Source organism: Colletotrichum destructivum, chromosome 1, assembly GCF_034447905.1.
Source record: "Colletotrichum destructivum chromosome 1, complete sequence".
NCBI lineage: Eukaryota > Fungi > Ascomycota > Sordariomycetes > Glomerellales > Glomerellaceae > Colletotrichum > Colletotrichum destructivum.
The window spans coordinates 2,838,174-2,859,062 of record NC_085896.1 but is presented as its reverse complement, the minus strand read 5'-3'; the positions used below and the strand labels follow the sequence as shown (position 1 = coordinate 2,859,062).

Genomic DNA, 20,889 nt, shown 5'->3' with positions numbered 1-20,889 from the left:
AGTCCAGCCGAGGACTGGGTGATGATGCCACATAATCCAGGCAAGTTGGAGGGTACCTGAGTATCTCAACACACCAAAGGAGACCGGCCGATACGACACGGTGCGACGACAGGGAGAGGGTTTGGAAACTTGATTCCAGGAATTAGTGCACGAATTGGTAGGCAGGCTTTGGGGGGCAGGCAGACCCCTGTCATGCGCATGAATGGGCGAATGGGTGGCAGGCTTCTCAACCGGGGTGAGGCGTTGCTGGTGGGGGCAGCAGCTCAAGGGTCGCGTTGATTCGAGAATGAGTCTAAGGTCTGAGGTCCGAGGTGTGAGGTGTGATTGTGAGTGGCTGCAAGGGACCGTCCGGGGTTGAACATTCGCCCTTCCATCTCAGAGTGCTCTGTATTGAGTGCGATGCTGGTGCTAGGTATGGCAAGACACCAACGAGGTTGTGCGTGATTGAGGATGCCCGTGTTTCTGTCCATGTTTTTGTCGTCGGGCACTTGAACAAGTGACGAAGAGCGTCTTGCTGTTGATTGGTGGAGAGCATAAGGTGTTGGTAAACAGTGGCTTGGAATCCCAAGGTTTAAACATCGAGAAAGCCAACTGATAGTCGGTGCCAAGTATTCGTAGTGTATTGAGGGAGAATGAGCCCAAACATTTTCATGACCAAGACAGGTAGGTACGTACCCTAACGGTCTTCCCGTTCGAACCGTATGTTGAACGGACCTCAGCAGGTCGTGCTGGCTGACAGGCTCAGGCGCAGGCGCAGGCCAGGTACCCTATTGCGGCATAGCCGGCTACGTACCTGACAGACACGACGGCCACGCCCAACCCAGCCATTCCCTGGGGCTTGGCTCCACTCAGCTGCGAGGTTCATCGCCACACCGCCCTGGCGGTACATTGCTGGTAAGTACAGCGTCTGCCAATACTGGCCGCGACTACGACCTGACGGCTGCGTATCGCGCATCAGGGATTCACGCAGGCTGCCACGCTGCCACCACGGGGCTGCCACCCAGGTTTCTGCCAGTCGTTCCTCGTCAGCCAGTCATGTCCAGTCAAGCGCTTCGGCGAGTGCCAGACGATACCATCTACCAGAGTTTGCCAGAGCAGGCACACGCACAAGCACATCGACGACGACGACCACCCGATGGACCGGCCTAGACGGCAATGAACCCAGGACCGACGTCCCTAGCGCCTACTGTCCGTCGGTACAGATCCCATTCGTTCGTCGACGCCAACGGGGAGTCACGCACACCAGGTACGGGTACCAGCAGCCAAGCGGTGCAGCAAATACGGCATAGTGCGGCCTTGCTCTCAACGGCAGACTTGGTTTGGATGGTGAGGCAGCGGGGCATCGTGTGGGTAGTGCAATGACTATACACTGGCATAACAGCAGCAACATGCATAGGGAGAAAGGGTCCTTCTCGATTCGTCGTGTCCCTATGACTTGGACTTGCTCGAAGAACCTTGGTTTCGACAGGCACTCGCGGATAACTCATCAGCACGCCATTACGACAGCCTTCCCTATTGGCTTTCCTGTTACATAAGCTACCCTTGTCGACTGTTGGCCAACAGATCTGGACTTTTTGCGTGGGCGAGGGTGCCGGTTATGGCATAGCTTCCAAAGATAGAGTGGCAATGTCAACGGGTCCAGTGCCTCTCCTCGAGAATGAGGCCCCAGAATTTCCGAAATCACGACCTGGATCATGGCTGAAGATCATCGTCATTTGGTCATTTGGTCATTTGGCCATTCGCAGCCCACCCAATTCGCGGGGCTCAGGGACTGCCACTCAGGGGGACTCAGGGACTCTCGGTCTCAGCAGATTCCGGGACATATTGCGGACCTGAATGACCATTGACTCTTACTCCTGTAATGAAAGTTGCATTGCAGAACTGCGGCATTGAACTGGAATAGCAGCAGTAGCAACGGACTGGCTCGACCTTTGTCGTCAGGCTGAGTTGCGCAACAAAATCGGACAGAGAGGGTGGATCGGGACAGGACAGATGGCCAAGTCTCATTGACGGTGCCGTCTTCTCCTGCAATCCACCCCACGTCGGTCGCGACGGCCAGAGTTCGGTAGTTGGAGAACTGGGTTCGAGACTTTGTCGATGAACGCGGAGAAGCAAGCAGGAAACCGTTCCAAACGGTCTTTCTAGCACACCTCGCACACGGCCTTCCCCCAGTCGGCGAACGACGGTCCTGCTGTTTACATCACACAGTCTCTCGACTGTCTGTTTCACATCCCTTGCCTCTCTCCTCCGTCCCATTGGCTATGTCTCTCTGCACTCCTTTCGGCCTGCAGATGGAACAGAAGTGTAATCCGGCCCATCCCACACACTGATATCGCGTCCGGATCCCGTTCAGAGTATCCTTACTGTCAATCCATTCTCCATCCTGCGTCTCCCATCCTCTGTGCCTGCCAAAAGGGAGAGAAGACTCACGGACGGCCACGACTTCCCCAGAGTTTCCTGGGAGCCCCAAGCGCCGCCGCGCATCCCTCCCTCAGACCTCTTCCAATCGATTTTCCAGAACAACAAGACGAATAGGACTTTTCGCGGGACCCTTTCCCAATTGGAAGCTCCTCGTTGCACTTCAAACAATCAGGGGTCTCAATCTCTCTGCCCATTCCACGCTGCCCCAAGATAAGACACTCGCCCGTGCAGGTACCGATAGCGGATAGACACCTGCCTACACTGCTACCCCGGGGCCGGTGTTATCTTGCATTATCGGAGGGAAGGAAGTTGGCATGATGTCGACTTCTGTCAGGCTTCTACGTACCTGTACACTAAGAATACAGAGTGTGCCTTTGGTTGCAACGTCGCTGTAAGCCAGCAACCTTGAAGCGCGCCCCCTTGATTTCGTATCGCCAATCTGGCCCAGTCCGAGTCCTCTAACATCAACTCTTCATCCGATGATTGCGTGCTGATCTGATCCCTCCTAGCCCCCAAGCCCACCTCATTCGAGCCTCCCCCAGTCCGGCGAAGACACCCTCAGAGGCACTCAGAGGCTCAGTGTGGTCTTCTCGCAATCACACCCGTACCTACGCGTAGCGCCCGTCACGCTGGGCCTTGGGCCCTTGGCTGATGGCGACCGCCCATTGAGGGTGTTTCAGACATGGGCGCTCTTCGTCATCCCCTTGAACCCAAATTGCTTTACACAAAAGTTCGAGGGGGGTTGAATGTATCCGCATCTCATCATTTTAATGTGGACAGTCCAAGGTATTATCATGTAGGTGTGGGTGTTTCTTTCTGACAGACTGATACGATATCGGATACGTGGACTGCGGAGCTGTCCAACGTGACTCTTAATCATTCCGCCTTTCTTTTCCGTCAAGTCATGGTTCGGCGGGTTGACTCGCAATGCGGGGGAATTGAGATGAGCAAAGGCGTCACACGGGCACGGCCGTTTACCATTTCGACGCTCTGCTCCTCCTCATGGGCGATGGGCATGGGGCGTCCCCGTCGCCGTTCGCCGTCCACAGTGAGTCGCTCCCCACCACCCCTTCCACGCCCCGGGCCTGCCGTCCCCAACAATTTGGTCGTGTGACTGGTAATAGCGACTGTTGCTGAATGGGTGACCCGGCCGCCGGGGATTTCCTTTGGACGGAACATTGAAACGTATCTCGATATGGATATTGCGAATTCACCTCCGACCGATTCCGGCCGCCGGCAAATTCCTCGTAGTTGCAGCCATTTGCAACGGGCAGCATATCATCCCAGCCAAGGCTTACAAAAGGCCAAAGGTGGGCAGGATTGACTACTGACGAAGAATCATAACAGTACAACAGCTGATCACGTCTTCGGGCTCTGGCTGAGGCTTCAATGTTTTATGGTTCCATCGTGTCTCAAACCTGTGCAACCCTCGCTACACTACGCTGCCGCGCGTGCTGCATCTCTTAGGCCAACAGGCCGCGTGAAGACTGGTGTGCGCCCCTGGAAAGTGCAGGGCGTCGTTCAGGCGTTTTGCTTTTCGCGGCCGGCTAACATACCAGCTCGTTACTTGACCGGGATCCTTGTCGGCGGAGGACAACATCTGCCGCATCCGGGAGAGAGATAGAGAGATAGAGATAGAGTGATAAAGATGCGTGATCAGTCGTGATTATCGGCATCTCATCATCTCCTCAAAACTCTGGGGTGGGTAAAATGGCCCTAGATACCAAGCCCCAAATTCCCCATCTTCTCGCCAGATAGCTGATCGATTCGACACAACTCTGCAGCGGGCTGCATGCTAATGCCCTAGGGGCACACTCTATATGTCCCAAGACTTCATCGCGACTCGGCAGGAAGGTGGCGGCGAGAGTCTATTGTGGCCAACAGAAAGCTTGCTGTTGTGCTCCTTTTTATTTTATTTTTTATTTTTTTGCGGAGGCGAGCTCGGGCCAGAGCCGGGCTCCGTTATGCTGCATGTGTGTACGGAAACCTGGTCAAGTCGATCACGAGCTGCCGATACCTCTGTTGTCCCCCTTCCTACTCCGTCTTCGCCCTGCCTATCCTCCCGTTATACCCTCGCGCTTCTTGCGGGAAGTGGAAATGGCATAGGCGGCCGTGCGCCGACCTTTCGTTCAGTCTTCTCGCAGCCCTTTGCATACCTGAGGACGTGCTTGGTACCCTGGACAGTCCCGGTCGACGACACCTCGAGTCCGTTCGCCACAGGGCGGCTTTCCCGCCGGCTCGTCCTCGTCCTTGATCCCCAGCAAAGGCCCCTAATCTTCTCACCATGCCCGTCTGTCATTGTACAAGGTGCTGCGGCAGCTGCAGCGTGGGCCTCCATCTTTTTGGCCGCCATCACCGCATCTTGGTGAGACACGTCGCTGGGAGAAGTGGAGTATCTCCTGGCTTGAAGCTCTCCTGATCGAGCAAGTCGAGCAAGTCAAGCAAGTCAAGCAACCCAAGACGAAACGGATGACGGACACGGCATGGCGCGTGTACCTAGCATCATCGCTAGCTCTGAATGGCTCTCACTCTCAAATAAACCGGGCTATCAGAGAGAGGAAAGAGCTCCATGGGCGAAGCGCGTGGTGCAGCAAGGAAACAAAGGGGCTCGGAGACTCGTGGCCGTCGCTCAACGCCGATACAATGAACCCTGCAGGCTTCATCCCGTCGAGTGTTTATTCCATACCAAGGCGGACCTTCTCAGATAGTTTACTGCAATGCAATGTGTCCATCTCCCAAAGCGATGCTTGCAGCTTTGGTGCCTGAAAGCTGCCGGTGGAAGCCCAGACAACTTACTTAATGGGTAATACGGGTAGATGGTGACTACAATAGGGGAGAGACAGAGGCTGGGTAAGGAACAGGAACCCACGGTGGCACACTGAGTAAATTCCACTTCTCCTAGCCGATAACCTAACCTGCGAGCCCAATGTGCAGACCCGGAGAAAGTGGATCCCTCGATCCGGCACCTGTTCCTGTCAATTGGCTCATAGGGTCACAGCAGCGGGATCCACTAAAAACAGCCACCTTAGCCTGGCAGGTGCTCTGTCAAGCTTGTTCGTGAGCCCGTCTTGGGCTCCCCAGCCTGTCGCCCTCCTGCACGTTCGGGATGCTTCTGGCGTGCTGATGTGGCTTTCCCACTGCCACGATGCCGCTTCTACCATGTACCACGTTGTTCAAGCCAGCAAGAACGTTTTCTATTTGATTTCTTCTCCTTTTTCCCGCAGGATGCATTAAAGGGGATGGACTGGGCAATCGGACCTACTCCCTTGGGAGAACAAGCCGGTGATGCCCCAGTTCAAGCATCCGGGCGCCCCCGTCACCGTCCGGCGACGCCGAACGAGGACCGGACGACGAGCTTCTTTGCTCTTCTTTCGAGTCATCCGTTAAACCTCACGAGAGTCGCAATGTCAAGCCCCGACGGACTCTTGACAGCCCCCTCTCCGACTCCCGGCCTGCCGAATCCGCCCGGTAGTAGACCTGCCTGATCTAAGCCCCTCCCCTTCCTTCGCTTGTCTTCCCGGCGGCCATGGAGTTGTCCCGCGGCGACGGCGCGGTGCTGTGACATGTCGTTCCAGCTTGCCTTTCCTCACCGCTGCTTCAGTGTTGGTCCTTCAAACTTCTCATAAACTGATAGCCGTGAGGAGGTGCTGCTATTGGGTCCCGGGCAACGGCTGCTACCAAGAAGTTGAGGTTTTGGTGTAGCTCTCTGGGATCTCATTCGCCTTCTCCACTCACACAGCTGCACCTATATCTGCCTCTTACCAACGCACACACATACAAACTGCAACCGCCCATTTCCTGTTCCGGGCCTATTCGATTTCCGGCCTGCTTGCTCAGTCTTGACCGCCTTGTCCCAATCTCCCGCACTTCCAAGCTTTTCGTGCACGAACTGGCGTCAGCAGACCTGACCCAATCAGCTTGGACGACGAAGCAAAGCAGGCCGTCGCTGAAGGATTCTATTGTCACTATTTTCGGTACTCGAAACCTAAAAAATTGAAAATCAAAGCCCCCCGATCGCGCGTCGCGTCTCGAGCCTCACCGTCTTGGGGTCAATTTCCCCCCTTCTTTGCAACCCTTTGCCTATCTCACCTCTGTCGCCACCGCCGCTGTCGACAACGCACCAAGCCAAGTTTTTTTTTTGTTGTAAACAACTTACACAATGAATACAACTCTCAGCGCTGTCAAGGTCGTACTGCTTGACATCGGTGAGCCTCTTTTTCTTTCCTCCCTTGCCCCTCACCGCATCCCGTAATCCTTGGGGACAAGGTGGATTCAGCATCGGCAAGGCAACACATGCTGACTTGAGATTTCGATACATGCAGAGGGTACCGTGTGTCCCATTTCCTTTGTCAAAGATGTACTCGTAAGTTGTTGCGCCCATGTTCCCCCTTCCCCCCTCTCCCCGGAACATCGGGTACCGGACGGCCCCCTCCGATGCTATGCTGCTTTCCCAGATGGCACGGAGGCGGCTTGTTCATTCCGAGTCGGGCTTGCCTCCGTGCGTGACCATAAGCCGGCACAGTTCGCTGTCGTCCCGTACTGAATCCTCCCCCCGTAGTACCCCTACGCCGTCGATGCTCTTCCGGCTACCCTAGACAAGCAGTGGGATAACCCCGACTTTGCTGTTTACCGGAATGCGTTCCCGGAAGATTGCGTGTCTGATCGATCCGCATTTGAGGCACACTTCCGCGACCTTGTGCGCCGCGACGTCAAGGCCTCGTACCTCAAGGCGCTCCAGGGATATCTCTGGAAGGAGGGCTACAGGTCGGGCGAGATTAAGGCACCTCTCTTTCCGGACGTTTCTGAGCGTCTCTTGTCCTGGAAGGACGCTGGCTTGCGCCTTGTCATCTACTCCTCCGGCTCCGTCCCCGCCCAGAAGCTCTTCTTTGGTTACACTGATGCTCAGCCTTCGGACCTGACGCCCCTGGTCTCTGGCTGGTTCGATACCGTCAACGCCGGCCTTAAGACTGAGCCCAGCAGCTACGCCTCCATCCTCTCCAATTTTGAGGACACTAAGCCCGAGGAATGGCTGTTTCTCAGTGACAACCCCTACGAAGTCTTGGCCGCCATCACGGCTGGAATGCAGAGCATACCCGTGGTTCGTCCTGGCAACGCACCCCTTCCAACGGACCTGAACCCTACACTGCAGCCCATCAGAGACTTCAACGAGCTGGAGGGCCTTGGATCAAAGCATTGAAAAGCGGCTGGTGATTGTGGAGTTTCCGACGGCCAACGTTTCTGCTAGAAACTGTAGCACTATCGGGAGAAGCGGCATGGAATGCCTCGAATACAGCCTGCATCCGGCGAACACCATATTCAGCTTTCCCGTCTCCGTCGATCGTACATCCCCGCATCTTTTGTCCCATCTATCCTACCTCCCCCGACATGTCAGGAGACTGTTCTAGATTCCCCTCGCACATCCCTTGGCTCCAGCTGTGGAAAATGGCTCGTGGATGTAGGCGCACCGGTCGAATTGTAGATGAGCGAGACACGACGATCATGTGCTCAAAGCAAGGCATGCTAAAGCTGGGTCGGTCGACACTGGGAGTTTTTTCTTGGTTTTTTTTTTTAATGGAGGGGGGGCCGTTCAGCTGTTGGCTGGTTCCGTTATCCTGCCTGCACGAGCGCAAGCCAGGTCGTCCTCAGACACTGCATCTTGAGACCTTGTCGATGGCACTTCTTCAACAGAAGCCCGAAAACGCAACTCGCCGACTGGCCCATGTCCATCGCACGATAACAACGTCTACTTCCCATCCGGCGATATGAAGCCGGTAGAGGCAATGGTCCATCAGTGAGAGGCGCTTCCTGATAGGCAGAATATGCCTATCTTGGCCTTTTGACGACAAAAGTCCCGCAGTATGGATCGCCGTAGGCTGATTGTAAACGTGACCTCTTTGAGGCGCCCATCTGGAGACGATAACGCAAGTGATCGCCTGCCGATCGCTGCGAGGGCGAACCCTTGGAACTCTCGTCACGTTGTATGCCCAGCGTGTGATTGTAGAAAACTGCCCGGAAAGGGCAGCCGGCTTTGATGATGGGAGCTTGCATTTGCCTAGAGTGGCAGTAGAATAGTACTGCATTGAACGCAGTCCATCGCCGCCCACAATTGATTGGAAGACACGCGGGCGTCGTGATAACCGTTTCGCTGGCTTCCAAACACCGAGACGCCTGGGATCGGTGCGCACGAGAGGAGCATTAAGACCCACTGAGGGTAATGGTAAAGTTGTTCCGATTAAGACCCGGGTTAAGCTCCTTCTTGGCAACTGTCGGCAATGGCGAGCATGGAGCATTCAGTCTCTTCCAGAAGGAATAGGCCAGTTTATTCGTGACCTTACCCTCGAGCTGAATGTAGCCCAACAGCGTCATGATCTCGACAAGCCGATCCTGCGAGAAGTAGCGCGAGTTGGAGACGCAGCTTCGGGGAAGAACGATAAATAAGGAGGGGAACAGGGCGCGGGCGCTCTCTGAGAGACCGTCCTCCGACTGTCGGAGAAACGACAACGTGCGGAGAAGCATCTGTCCGCGCAGGGAGTGGTCCGGGACATAGTTGAGTACCAAGCTGAGTGAGATGATGTCAAATTTCTCGGAATCATCCTTGGGGAGGGGTCGTTCCATGAAATCCTGTTGTAGGATGCCCGCCTGCTGGCTGTTGAGGTCAATGAGCTCCATGTCGAAGAAGCCGCTCTTGGAGCAGGCGTTGCCTGTGCTGAGGGCCCCCACCTCGAGCATTCGCAATCGGCGATGGGTGCCGCTCTTGCCCGTTAGATTACTGGTAAAGTCTGAGGGCTGAATATTGGCCGATCGAAACCAGTCCAGCAGGACTCGGGAGCTGTCCCCTCCGCGGTCGACCCTCTGCCCCTGGAGACTGGCTTGCTGGTACCCCTCAAGTCCGCCGAGGGCAGAAATTTCTTCGGCTATGGCTGCCGCTTCCCTTTGATCGTTTCGGGCCAGGGCCTGTTGGCGTTTCTTCTGTAAGGTGTGGTGAGTGTTTATGAGAGTCCTGGTTTCCTTGCGCGATATCGACTTTGCTTTTTTTAGGGTAGGAGGTCGGCCGCTTGATAGAAGCCTGCCGGCTGGTTTGTTCCTGCCCATCTCTGATGAATCTTGGCCGTAGATGAGACAGATAGTGAGTAGCAGACTGGAATTCGTGAACAGAACGGCCGGTTGTCCAGGTTTCCCACTTAATATCCCAGTGGTTACTTCTGGAATTGGTTTTCACCATGAGCGTGTAAGATGGCTTGGTCGAAAAGGGATTTTTGATATCCGATGTATGTAAGTCTTGGGATGTGATTGGCGGAAAAATGGGGCCTTATATAAGCAATGTCATCTTATGAAAGCTCGAGAGTGCCGTTCACGGCAAAACAATAATCCATTGTCAGATACCAAATCGATAAGGTGCACGGACCATAAAGGCGTAAAAATTGCTGCCCTAACTGAGCCCACAGAACAAACGCGGCAGTGAGAAAACAGAATCATGAGTCTCTTCTTTTTTTCCTTCTGATTTCGACAACCGCGACAGCCAGCTAACCCGCCCAGCCAGCCATCACCATCGTCCCAGCATTCACAATGGCCCCCAAGGACTCCAAGAAAGGTACTTGAAACCCACCATTTCCTGCCAGGATATCACCAGATTCCCGCGCAACCACCAAACGAAAACACACGATGAAGTCAACTCGATAAAATCTCCTGTTTCGTCGACGGCAGCGGGGTACCTGCCACCAACCAGGTCTCTCCCGAAGCATCATGCTGCAGCAGATTTTGCGAGTTCTTTGAAACACAAAGAGCGATTGCTGATGCGACATCTCTACTCTAGGCGGTGCCTCCAAGGCGCCCAAGGGCACCAAGCAGGCCAACAACGCTGCCAAGGCTACCCTCAAGGGTGTAAGTAATCATGATACTCCTGAATGTTTTTTGATCCGCCGAGGGACAAGCAAATGTTGCTCTTGCTTTGTTCTAGGGAAGGAGGCGCGATGAGGAAACAACTTGGGTGATCGACGCTAAGACATCCTCATGATACAGGCCCACGGTCACTACAAGAACAAGGTCCGCTACACCACCTCGTTCCACCGCCCCAAGACCCTCGTCGTCTCGCGCGCGCCCAAGTACCCCCGCAAGTCGGTTCCCCACGAGCCCCGCCTCGACGAGCACAAGGTCATCGTCCACCCCCTCAACACCGAGTCCGCCATGAAGAAGATCGAGGAGAACAACACCCTCGTCTTCATCGTCGATGTTAAGTCCAACAAGGCCCAGATCAAGCAGGCCCTCAAGAAGCTCTACGACATCGACACCGTCAAGATTAACACCCTGATCCGCCCCGACGGCTCCAAGAAGGCCTACGCCCGTCTCACCCCTGATGTCGATGCTCTTGACATCGCCGCCACTAAGCTTGCTCTCGTTTAAAGCGGCTTCGCTACGAGAAATGACGGGAAACTGGGAAGGTGACTGAGAGGGGAGAGAAAAGCAATTCGGGTTCTTTGACTGCAAAGGCATTGGCATGGGCGTCTTACGGTTGTTGATTAGATTCCCCCGGAGTGGCATCTCCAATGGGCACCAATCAAATCCCGCCATTCAGGCCGGGTACCATGACCATGTGCAGTCTCGATACGCATGATATGCGGAAATCAAATTCTTCTCGTGATCACAACGTGTGCTTTTGTGAAGTCTCTATAGTCGTGTGCGGGCTTAGTACGCCTACCGTTTCTGGATCTGTCATCGCCACTACCGTCGTCGGGGTGCCATGTCGTGAGAGTGCCACTCTATTTGCAACATAATACTACATCTGCTTGTACATGAGAAACGTTCGTAAGTGAAGCTCTCTTCTCTGACGGCTCGCAACTCTGCGTACCGATCCCCCCCTATTCTCCGTTCCATGCATCCTGTGTTTGACCAACAGGAAAACTCTTAACCAGAGCGCATGTTGTTGAGGTGCTTCATCGTCAAAAAGTTGACGTCGAGGAATCTGTCGACACAGTTGGCCAGACATCCCTCTTCGCCCTTATCCAATTTGGAGTTGCGGATCGAGCCAGTGACGCACTTCTTCCAGCAGATTTCAGTGAGCGCATGGGTTTCTGTCATTTTGGCATTTCTGTTAGTTCTAATATTCTCGAGCTCTTTGCATTGGCACCCAGCCGAGCCGCATCGATTTCCCAGCCCTTCCGCCTCTGCGGGACACCATCTAAAAGGGGCATACTAACGTGATTGGATCTGGGATCTCTGCTGCTCGTTGGCGAGGAATTGGCGGAGCTCGAGCTTGTCCTTGTCGTTGAGCTTGTCAAGGTCCGAGTTTTCAAGGGCTGATCTCGAGGTGTCCATGGCTGTGGTCGCGGAAGACTGTTCCGCTGCTGAAACACAATGGTTTGTATGGGTGATGAGATATGGTCCGGAGCAGTGGAAGATTCGGAGCAGTGGCACAATGACTAGACGTCGGGATGGGTGTTGTTATTTGCGACGATGTGTGTTACATTATCGGGAGGCTTTGGTCTGTGTTCTGCCTATCCAGCTTTTTCTAGGTCCCCACTCTTGACTGAATACCTCCAATTGGTCCGGCCCCGTGCACCTGGCACTTGTCTTCCAACCAACATCACGTCACCTTCAACCACTTTCTTCACATATTTTATTTGACCAAAAGAGAGTACAGATGTTGACGACAAAGACTAAGCTAGTAGGATCTAAAACCGCGGTTCTCAAAATGGAAAATGGTAAATCGATTTCAGGTTCACATCATCATCATGATGATTGGAACTGATTTCTAAGGAGGCAAAAGAGGCAAAAGCAGTAGCATTACTATCTAACTAGTCTACCTGCGCTTGTTGTCTGTTCGAACGCGTCGCAGTGATCTGAGACATACTCGCCACATATATAACGCGAGCAGTGAAACGGAGATTCCCCTGTACTTCCCTCCAAAATGTGGCTGCTAGATGTACTTGTACTTGCGAGCCAGGGTTAGGCTCACAATGCTGAAAATGATCAAGCTTCCGAGAATGGTGAAGAAAGGAGCAAGAGACTTCGTGTCCTGGAACGGAACCCAAACATTCATGCCAAACAAGCCGCAGACAAGGTTGAGCGGCACAAGAATGGATGCCAGGAACGTGATCTTGCTGAGCACTAGGTTCGTGTGAGTACCCTGCGAGATGCTGTTGATGGAAAGCTGGGCGAGATAGTTGCTGTGGGAGCGAGAAAGGATTTTCTCAAAGTGGCCCAGGTTGGTGACCATGGTGACAACGTGGTCCTGAATATCACCAAGGTAGAGGCCAATATCCATTCGAGGCGTGACCTTGTAGTTCTCGTTGCAACGTTTCGTGAAACCTCGGAGAACATCAGCCTTGCCCCCCAAGAGACGCATCAGAGCCATGGTGTTCTTGCGCACGCGGCCGATAGATCGCAGGAACTGGTTGGAATCATCCTCGCGCGCCACAAATACACCGTCTTCGATAGCATCCGCCTCCAATTCAATGTCCCGGATGACTGGGGCAAAGCAATCCACAATGTCGTCACTGCATGACATATTAGCTCAGGGGTTATACCATGTCTAGCTTGCAAACTTACATGAGAGCATAGCAGATCCAGTCGCTACTGAGCGCAACGTAGTCCTTGAGCAGCGCAATACGCTTCCTTACGTGTGACGCGTGGGCGTTGGGCTCGAAGCTGAAGCTTAAAGTGCCCTCACGAAAGACAACCACGTAGAGGTTGTACGGCTCATACTCCAGGCCATCATCTTCTTGAACTGCGTGAAAGGATCGAAAGCTTGCAAAGTAGTAGGATGGAAACAGCTCAATCTTCTCTCGTGCTTCCTGAGTCGTGATATCCTCAATGGTTAGGGGATGAATGCCGAAGGCCTTGCAGATGGCGGTGACCTCCTCCTTCGTGGGGCTGTTGACGTTCAGCCACCAGACTCCATCGGATTCGTCGGCAGGCAATGCAAAAAGTCCTCGAAGATCCTCGCCCGGAAGAACTAGGTCGCCAAGCTCCGCCGCGTGGATTGTAGACTCCCAAGCTGAAGAAAAGAAACTGAAGCGATTGGGGTCCAGGGGCTGCTGAGTAGTCGTGGGCTTGGCCTTGACATGTTCGACAGGGGGCTCTTTCTCCTGTTCCGATGCATCCTGTCCGACCGAGGAGTCAGAGGGCATGTTGAGAATATCCCCGTCAACAGTGCTGAGTTGCAGCTGTGGCGGCCCACCGTCTGAGGTCTGTTGTCTAAGATCCGGGAAGGAACGTGCAGAGTCACGGCGGCTGGCGGTACGCGAAGCTCGGTCGGAATGAATGAAGTTCTCGAGGTAGTCGAAGTCGATGTACAGTTGGTCCTTGCGACGAGGGTCCTGGAGAGGAAAGCAGACGTCCTCCGCCGCGGACTGGTTGGTGGCCAGGCTGGCGCCATCGTCCGCCGTATAAGGGCGGCTGCGGTGGCTACGCCGACTGCTGATGGATACAGTCCGGTGCAGGTCCTCCTCGCTGGCGTTCCTCTCCGCCTTGGATTCGGAGAAGGACATGCCACGCTCGCGACGGCGTGCTTCGGCGAAGGCTTTCACCGAGTTGGGTGGAGATACCGATCGCTGGTCAGTAATAGTCTCGACGGTTGGTCGGCGGACACGTCGCGCGCTTGGCGAAACATCGCCTCCCTCGTCATCCACAATCGCCTCCTCAAAGTCGCGGACAAGAATGCTCGGCGACTGTTCTCCGGACACCGACTCCGGTCCCAACAATCGCGCTCCGTAGAGCGTGTCGAAAGTGCCTCTTCGGGGCCGCTCAGGATGGAGACTAGCCGCAACCTGATGACGGTGATCGTCGAGCTCGGGGATTGGCGTCTTGAAGACGCCCTCTGAGGTGTTTTCCTCATGGTCCGACATGTTGACAGTAGCTTGTGGAACGCCGATGATGCTCCTTGGTTCCACAATCCACAATCCACAATGATACCAATCTGATCGTTTCGACAAAGCCGTTTAAGGAAACGATGTGGAGGAGCTCAAACTCTTTGCTCTTTGAAAAGCCTCCGCAACTCTTGACTCAAACTGCGATACCCATAACTGATACGCTTTCAATATAGACCGTAGTCGAATCGCACTCCGCGCGGCCGCGGCGCGGTGTGCGTTGAACGGGAAAGAGCTTCCAGGGTGGCTGTGATCTTTGCCGGTCCCTAGAAGGCGCGTGGGTGCTGAGAAGCCAGCAGGTAATACGCTACGATGCGATGGGCTCGGTTGATGCTTCCAGTGGTTCTAAGTCCGGCAACGAGAACCCCAATTACGGAGGTTTCTTGTGCACTCCGCTGTAGACCCAGAAACCAGGACCTCGGAGTGAACAGGTGGGGGAGGTAGCGTTAGCTGCGAGTGAAGCCAACTTGGTGGTGTTAAGAATCGAGGGAAATGTCAGCTGGGTCTCTCGACCTATTGGACTCGAGAGGCGGATGGGAACAAAGCGGTACTGATATCGATTCTGGATGCGTAATGGCGAATCGTCGAGATGTTACTAGTGAGGGGGCGAAGGGTGAGGTCGCTCGTCGAGAGGAGCGGTGATAGGTGAGGTTGGCTGACGATCTTTGCAAATGGTCGTCGAGGACGTGGACCCTAGGCAGGGTAGGGCGTGTAGAACCAGTTGTTGTCCGGAACCAGCAGTCGCTTCTTGGGACCAACAACTGCAGCAAGATCGGATTGATCTGATGAAGATGGGGTCGTCCTTTCGGGTGCAAAGCAATGAGCAGAAGTTGGCTTTGTAGAAGGAGGTCAGGACGGTTTTCCCTGAGCTTGACGGATTTTTCTTCTTTATTGGGTGGTGAAAGGAAAGTGATGGGGGGAGGAAAAGAGGCGACAAAATGGAAGAGAGAATTTCCCGGTTCCTAGCAAAAATTCCGACCTCGACGGGAGATGGCCAGCAAGGGCCAGCCAGTCAGCGAGACTTTTTTTCGCATGTTCCATTGTCGAACTACCTATCGGTGGGCCGCTGCCGAGTGTGGGATCACAGTCCTTCCAAGTTCCATGTACGTAGCTCGTCTCCACTGGTCGGCCACCTTGTCGCTTGAGCTGGCCAATGGCAGGTAGATTGGACGCCAGCACAGCTGGCGAGTTAGCCACGCGGATACCGTCCGTGCTCCAAGTGCCCCGGAAATGGCATACTTGTTTCCAACGCAGCTCCCGCCTAAACCACACAAGTGACACTCGATTTCCCCAAGCCGACAGACGAATACATAATTCGGACATACATCTACAGCCCGACACGCTGTAACTGCAACTTGGCAAGCGGGCTGCGCACTTCATTGACACATTAACCGGCGGCCTCTTCAGACGCCACTTTGTAGACGACCCACGAGGACGATCTTCCTGCCATTTAGACCGGCGACGTTTACCTACTGTACCCGTAACCGCAATCGCAATGGCCGATCAAATCCTCGACCAGGTTCGCGATCTGGCGGAAGGTCAGATTGTACGTCAGGGATGCTAAGTAGCGCTAATAGTGCTTCTTTGACCGGCTAACCGTGGGTTTCATGCAGGACTTTGAGGGCCAGAAGCTGGCAGATCTTCTCGCAACCCTCGTCCTCTCAGCATCCGGAGTGAGTTTCCGTAGCCCGCACAATTCCTCGCCCCATCCGCTTTATATACTGACTCGTTGTCCGTCTCCTTCAGGTCATCTCCTTCATAATCGGTTATCTGCTTCAAGATATTAAACTCGCGGTCTACGTCGGCTTGGGTGGAACCGTCCTCACATTCCTCCTCGTCGTGCCCCCTTGGCCTTTTTACAAACAACACCCGATCAAGTGGCTGGAGCCGGGATCTGAATCTGGGTCTGGATCGCGGAATGTGGCTACAATAGAGAAGTCGGGATAGTAGATGCTCATAAGTGAAGACGTCATCATTTCAGTAGCAGTGCATAGGCTTGGTTCTGTATCTGCTTTTGTGCCCGACCTTGTGGCCCAGTCTCTAGCCAGCCGTTTGGCCCAGTGGCTTGCAGACCTCTCCCTTCACGGAAGCACCACTGTTTGTGTGTTGGTCCCACGCAGCTGTCGAGATATGCTGCCGCGCTGCCATTTGATTCTCATCCGGGTCGTCCACCGCCTCAGCGACCGTACTTCTGGAATTCCCAGTCGCGGTTGTCCAGCGGACAGACTTGCCGGGCCTTGAGCCAACGCGAGATGCAATGGAAATGAAACGCATGCTATGTGCTTGGTCAGCGAATCCATAGTCTCCAGGGTTAGCTCCATTAGGTACTCACGTTGCAGATTCCCCAAGCAACTGTGCACTCTTCACTGGTAGCTGAGGCCTGGTTCGCCTGGCACTCGATGCCTATTCAACCAATCAATACATTGAAACGGAGAGATGGGTTGTCGTGTGGGTTCTCAACTCACAGAGGTCCATGATGTGGTTTCTGCAGATGGCGCAGTTGTCAACTACGATATCCCACGCCCAAAGGGCAACTGCGTTCCACTGGAGGCACCGGTAAGCTCGTGTTTGGCATGGCATACGCCGCCCTGCTCACCTTTTTGACCTCGAAGCGCTTCTTGCCGTCAGCGACCTTGGTCTCGCCATCAGCGGCCTTCTTGGCAATCGCGGTGCCAGGCGCATCAGTCATGTCGACATCGGCCATCGTGGCGGCCAGATTTGCAGCGGCGTTCGGACTAAGTTGCGGCAGGTAAGCGTGGGAAATGTTTATTCAGTCTCGGGATTAAACAGCAGGCTTGTCAGGATGTGATCGGTTCAGCGATATTCAACGGGTTCGTTGCGGGGACAGGGCAAGGTTTTGAGGATTCGTGGGTTGCGTACCGTCTGTTTCGTTACAGGGTGGACAGTCAGCACCGATCTGCAAGGTCAAAAGGGTAGCGGACGACGTTGTCTAGCCTTCATAGTAGCCTGTAGGGACACTTACGGAGATGATGGAATGGGCTCTCGCAAAAGAATAGAGACAGGACCGGAAAGGGTGTTTCACTGCAAATACTTTTGCGTCTCGTCGCTATTGGTCCTTTGGCCTCTCGTGTGTTGGTGATGTCTACGAATAGCGGACAATCGGGCAAGGCTACTGCTGCCGAGAGTTGGATTTCGTAAGGCAATCTCCAGCTACGACGTTGGGATGGTGCTGTTCTTGGAGGGGTCTGAGGGGAATACCCTGCTGCCTGATATGCGTGCTGTGAGCTGACAGTGCAGGCGAAAGGCCCCTGTAGCGGCGCTATGGTGGAAACCAGGCCTTCGGGAGGGAACTGCCGTAGAGCCAAACAAAATGCTCTAGGGGCCCATAGCGGGGCTTCAGCGACTCCCCCAGCCTTATCTGAGGACCTAGATGTGTTAGCTATGTCGTGACACTATGAGAAGGCTACCAAGAAAAGCTGTACAGGGTCACAGAGCCTGAAGGTGACGATTGCATCGAGAAAAAGGACTTTGGTTCACTCCATGCCTCTCGTAACTTATGAAGTGGTATCAAGCAGATCCTCTTCACGTAATAACACGAATGCAGATGGATCCCAATAGGACGTGCAGTCTCACAACAATTGTGAGGAACCTTGCCTTCGATGTCGCGTGTGGCGGTTACAATTTCAAGAATAATTAAGCACCTCTCTACGGCAATCTTTGTCTAGAAAGTAAGAATTCTTATCAACTTCACAGTGTCCTGCTGCATTTGGAGAACTCGCAGCTCTTGACACGGCCGAGAAGACGCACGTCATCCAAGCCGATATTCCCCAGGTTTCCTGGGCTTCATCAAGGCTACCAGCAGCCTCTTCCCTCGTAGGAGTGACGCACACTCACACCCAAAGTCCAGGGCTGTGACTCGTACACTCATGCCAGTTTGAGTGGGTGAGGGGCGAGTTTGCGTGTGGCTTGTGGAGTGGCTCAGGCCCCAAGCGACCTAAGGTACCTAGGTAGGTAGGTAGTCCTCCATATAGTAGATACGTACCCAGTAACACAGCACGGGCAGCCAGCCCGGCATGAAGTGAACTTGAGACGTGGGTGAGGAGTGGACCAGGGCAACTAACTTAGTAATGACAATGACGGGATGGCAGCGTCTTGTCATGTCAGTCTGCCATCCACCGACCACCCCGACTGCCGCCTCAAGCTCTGGCTCTGCCCGCTAATACCGAAAGGCCCAACCAGCACCGAACGCCAGGGTTACTTAAGCCCCTCTCCCCTCTTTCGCCGCACGGTATCTCTTCTCCCCCGTCGTTTTCGAAGTATTACCTTACCCGACTCCAGCCCATCACTGTTTGTACGGCAACATGAGCAGAGAATACTCGCGCACCTCTCCTGTATCAGACACTGGCTTTTATATCTCGCTTCTTTCCCTTTCTCCGAATTCCCCTCCCCAAACGGATCACCCCCCGGGCGCTTGAAACCAACAGAACCACAACAAATAAAGCAAGAAAAACGCATGCCTTTCTTCAGCTAGTGCTACCAAGAAAGCCATTAGACAGATACACAGGCGTACACAGCCTTGCGACCGACCGACATACAGACAAGCGCAGGCTTGTTTTGTATCTTGCTCACATCTCCACCGCCGTGTGTCACTTCGGCAGAATTAAACCATAGTCTGGGATTACACCATCGACTCTGAGTACTGTTGGTTCCTACTCGGATCTACCGCCACACTTCGTATCGCCACGCGTTCTCGATTCAGAATGCAAGAGACAACGAATCAAGCCAAGCCGACGCCCACGCGCCGTCGTCAGGGTCGGGGCGCTGGCGGTAAGGCTACCGGCCAGAAGATGTACGCATCCGAAAATGACGTGGCCAGCGTCTCCAACCTCGCCCACGAGCAAAACAGCCATCCTCATACCCCTCAAAAGTCGTACTCTGGCTCTCCCGAGCCGCAGTCCGGTACTGGTAACCAGACTGGCTCCAAGCAACGCTCGCGTAACAAACCCCGAACCAGGAATACCAATCCCAACACAGTAGCCTCACCCGAAGTCACTCGCCAGAACCGCCACTCGACCCCTCAGAACATCCCGGTCAATGCTAAGCCAACAGCAGCCGCTGCCTTTGCCGGCGCAACATTTCATGCGTCGCCTGCTCCGTCGGCTCTACCAATGCCCAGCTTCTACTCGAAATCGATTCCTGAATCTCCGGGTCCGAGGCAGGACGCCCAGCAACAGACGTCCCCTCCCCCCACCGATCGGGAGCGCCCTACACCGCAGCATCCGGCGACCGCACCTAGGGCCCGCGAGTCGCCCCTTGACGCTATTTTCAGGGCAGACAGAGCTGAGAGGGAAAAGGCCCGGCGGTCCAGTTCTCTCCAGTCATCCGCTCAGCCAGACGGTTCCGAATCCCCTGGCGTTCCTTCGCCAAGGGACAGTCACAATAGCCCTTTCGTCCCCAAGCCTTTCAACACTCACCCTGGGCACCGCATGCCCATTCAGCGGTCGTCTAGCGGTATCTCGACAGCGGAGCTCGACGGATATTCCGGAAAGTCTCTTGGCCCTGCCTTCTCGACACCATACCAAGATCGCATCCGCGCTGCTCGCGGCACTCACAGCCAGTCGCCAAACGGGCCCAGAGATCTACAAACCCTACCCGTAGAAGACCGTTCTGAGGCCTTGAAGAAATATCTATTTGGAGCTAAAGGTCCAGCGCCGTCCCCTCAACCGTCAGCTCCAGGTCCCCCGGCTCAGTATGTCCACAACGGCTTCATGGGAAACAACCCTGAACCCCAAGGTGGTCACTCTGCCGACTTGCGCGCGATGGAGGACAATTTGCGCCGTATTCTCAAACTCGAATCTCCAATGGCAACCGCTAACTCGGGAGATCGCCCTCTGTACTCCTGATCGGCCGGTGTGCGTGTATTGCGACAAACCAAAATCCAGTCGTGCTGTTGATCTTCTCAGCAAGACACTGGCTTGGTTGAAGTCGATGGCATGGAATAGGAGTTTATAAGTTTGCTATCTGATGATTGTTTTGTACTGCCTTGCTGGGTGTCTAAAAGGTTGTGTTCAGCAGCGGGCGGCCGATTGTCTTAGTTGCCGACCTGAGATTCAACTTGATACCCGAAAGCGACATTGATGTTTTCTTCAGTTAGGACAATTTCAAATTCCTTTTCCATATGGTGTTGTTTTGCTGTTGTCACCAGTCTCGGCCTTTCGGCCGGCTGCTAGATCCCAATCCTACAAATTGCGCGGGATGTTTTCCGCTATGCCACATCATATACTGCGGGACATGGGGGTAGTGTCTCCTCCGATGGCCTCGGTGGTGCCAATTCACTCCTGAAGCCTTCATCGCCTGTCGAGCCAGACGGTCTGGACCAACCCTTCGTGTTCGTCTGGGATACCGTTGGCTGTGGATTTGGGGGGCTAGTGCTGCTGATTGCTACTTGTCGGGAAAGTATATGGGCCTGGAGTCGCCGAAAGGGTATGTTGTTGCCTTTTGGAATACCATTGGCTCAATTGTGCTTTTTGGTTGGGTTCTGGTAGAGCGCTTGCTTCGAGGAAACCGGGTTTGAAAGTTTCGGTTGTACAAATGAGCCACATGCTTGCCCAACAACCGGTGGCGTTTATGTCAGTTGGCGAAA

General features: G+C 54.4%; 9 protein-coding genes across 9 annotated transcripts; 4 read left to right on the top strand and 5 right to left on the bottom strand.

Moving 5' to 3' along the window:
- Window positions 1-954: 954 nt before the first annotated feature.
- CDEST_00866 (uncharacterized protein) lies at window positions 955-1,343 on the bottom strand (the record flags this gene model as incomplete). Its single annotated transcript, XM_062917025.1, is given in 2 exon segments — window positions 955-1,176; window positions 1,188-1,343. The coding sequence occupies 2 exon segments, from the start codon at window positions 1,341-1,343 to the stop codon at window positions 955-957; spliced, it is 378 nt and encodes a 125-aa protein (XP_062773076.1).
- Window positions 1,344-5,678: 4,335 nt separating this feature from the next.
- CDEST_00865 (Putative HAD superfamily, enolase-phosphatase E1) lies at window positions 5,679-8,591 on the top strand. Its single transcript, XM_062917024.1, has 3 exons — window positions 5,679-6,626; window positions 6,744-6,784; window positions 6,980-8,591. The coding sequence occupies exons 1-3, from the start codon at window positions 6,581-6,583 to the stop codon at window positions 7,616-7,618; spliced, it is 726 nt and encodes a 241-aa protein (XP_062773075.1). The 5' UTR covers window positions 5,679-6,580; the 3' UTR covers window positions 7,619-8,591.
- A 1-nt stretch (window position 8,592) lies between these two features.
- CDEST_00864 (Putative S-adenosylmethionine-dependent methyltransferase Bmt2) lies at window positions 8,593-9,651 on the bottom strand. The gene has a single exon (XM_062917023.1). The coding sequence runs from the start codon at window positions 9,511-9,513 to the stop codon at window positions 8,617-8,619; it is 897 nt and encodes a 298-aa protein (XP_062773074.1). The 5' UTR covers window positions 9,514-9,651; the 3' UTR covers window positions 8,593-8,616.
- Window positions 9,652-9,880: 229 nt separating this feature from the next.
- CDEST_00863 (Putative large ribosomal subunit protein uL23) lies at window positions 9,881-11,065 on the top strand. Its single transcript, XM_062917022.1, has 3 exons — window positions 9,881-10,012; window positions 10,235-10,302; window positions 10,441-11,065. The coding sequence occupies exons 1-3, from the start codon at window positions 9,988-9,990 to the stop codon at window positions 10,819-10,821; spliced, it is 474 nt and encodes a 157-aa protein (XP_062773073.1). The 5' UTR covers window positions 9,881-9,987; the 3' UTR covers window positions 10,822-11,065.
- A 96-nt stretch (window positions 11,066-11,161) lies between these two features.
- CDEST_00862 (Putative Tim10-like domain superfamily protein) lies at window positions 11,162-11,894 on the bottom strand. The gene is made up of 2 exons (XM_062917021.1): window positions 11,616-11,894; window positions 11,162-11,489 (listed from the first exon to the last, which is right to left on the bottom strand). The coding sequence occupies exons 1-2, from the start codon at window positions 11,731-11,733 to the stop codon at window positions 11,323-11,325; spliced, it is 285 nt and encodes a 94-aa protein (XP_062773072.1). The 5' UTR covers window positions 11,734-11,894; the 3' UTR covers window positions 11,162-11,322.
- Window positions 11,895-12,014: 120 nt separating this feature from the next.
- CDEST_00861 (Putative Mg2+ transporter protein, CorA-like/Zinc transport protein ZntB) lies at window positions 12,015-15,215 on the bottom strand. The gene is made up of 2 exons (XM_062917020.1): window positions 12,967-15,215; window positions 12,015-12,914 (listed from the first exon to the last, which is right to left on the bottom strand). Exons 1-2 carry the CDS (start codon window positions 14,262-14,264, stop codon window positions 12,335-12,337), a joined length of 1,878 nt encoding a protein of 625 aa, XP_062773071.1. The 5' UTR covers window positions 14,265-15,215; the 3' UTR covers window positions 12,015-12,334.
- Window positions 15,216-15,780: 565 nt separating this feature from the next.
- Window positions 15,781-16,232, top strand: CDEST_00860 (Putative signal peptidase complex subunit 1; the record flags this gene model as incomplete). Its single annotated transcript, XM_062917019.1, has 3 exons — window positions 15,781-15,831; window positions 15,899-15,958; window positions 16,032-16,232. 3 exons carry the CDS (start codon window positions 15,781-15,783, stop codon window positions 16,230-16,232), a joined length of 312 nt encoding a protein of 103 aa, XP_062773070.1.
- A 9-nt stretch (window positions 16,233-16,241) lies between these two features.
- On the bottom strand, window positions 16,242-17,501 carry CDEST_00859 (Putative Zinc finger, RING-type). Its single transcript, XM_062917018.1, has 5 exons — window positions 17,269-17,501; window positions 16,882-17,168; window positions 16,751-16,829; window positions 16,618-16,688; window positions 16,242-16,560 (listed from the first exon to the last, which is right to left on the bottom strand). Exons 2-5 carry the CDS (start codon window positions 16,987-16,989, stop codon window positions 16,462-16,464), a joined length of 357 nt encoding a protein of 118 aa, XP_062773069.1. The 5' UTR covers window positions 16,990-17,168; window positions 17,269-17,501; the 3' UTR covers window positions 16,242-16,461.
- A 1,004-nt stretch (window positions 17,502-18,505) lies between these two features.
- CDEST_00858 (uncharacterized protein) lies at window positions 18,506-20,539 on the top strand. Its single transcript, XM_062917017.1, has one exon. The coding sequence runs from the start codon at window positions 19,007-19,009 to the stop codon at window positions 20,147-20,149; it is 1,143 nt and encodes a 380-aa protein (XP_062773068.1). The 5' UTR covers window positions 18,506-19,006; the 3' UTR covers window positions 20,150-20,539.
- The last annotated feature ends 350 nt before the right edge of the window (window positions 20,540-20,889 follow it).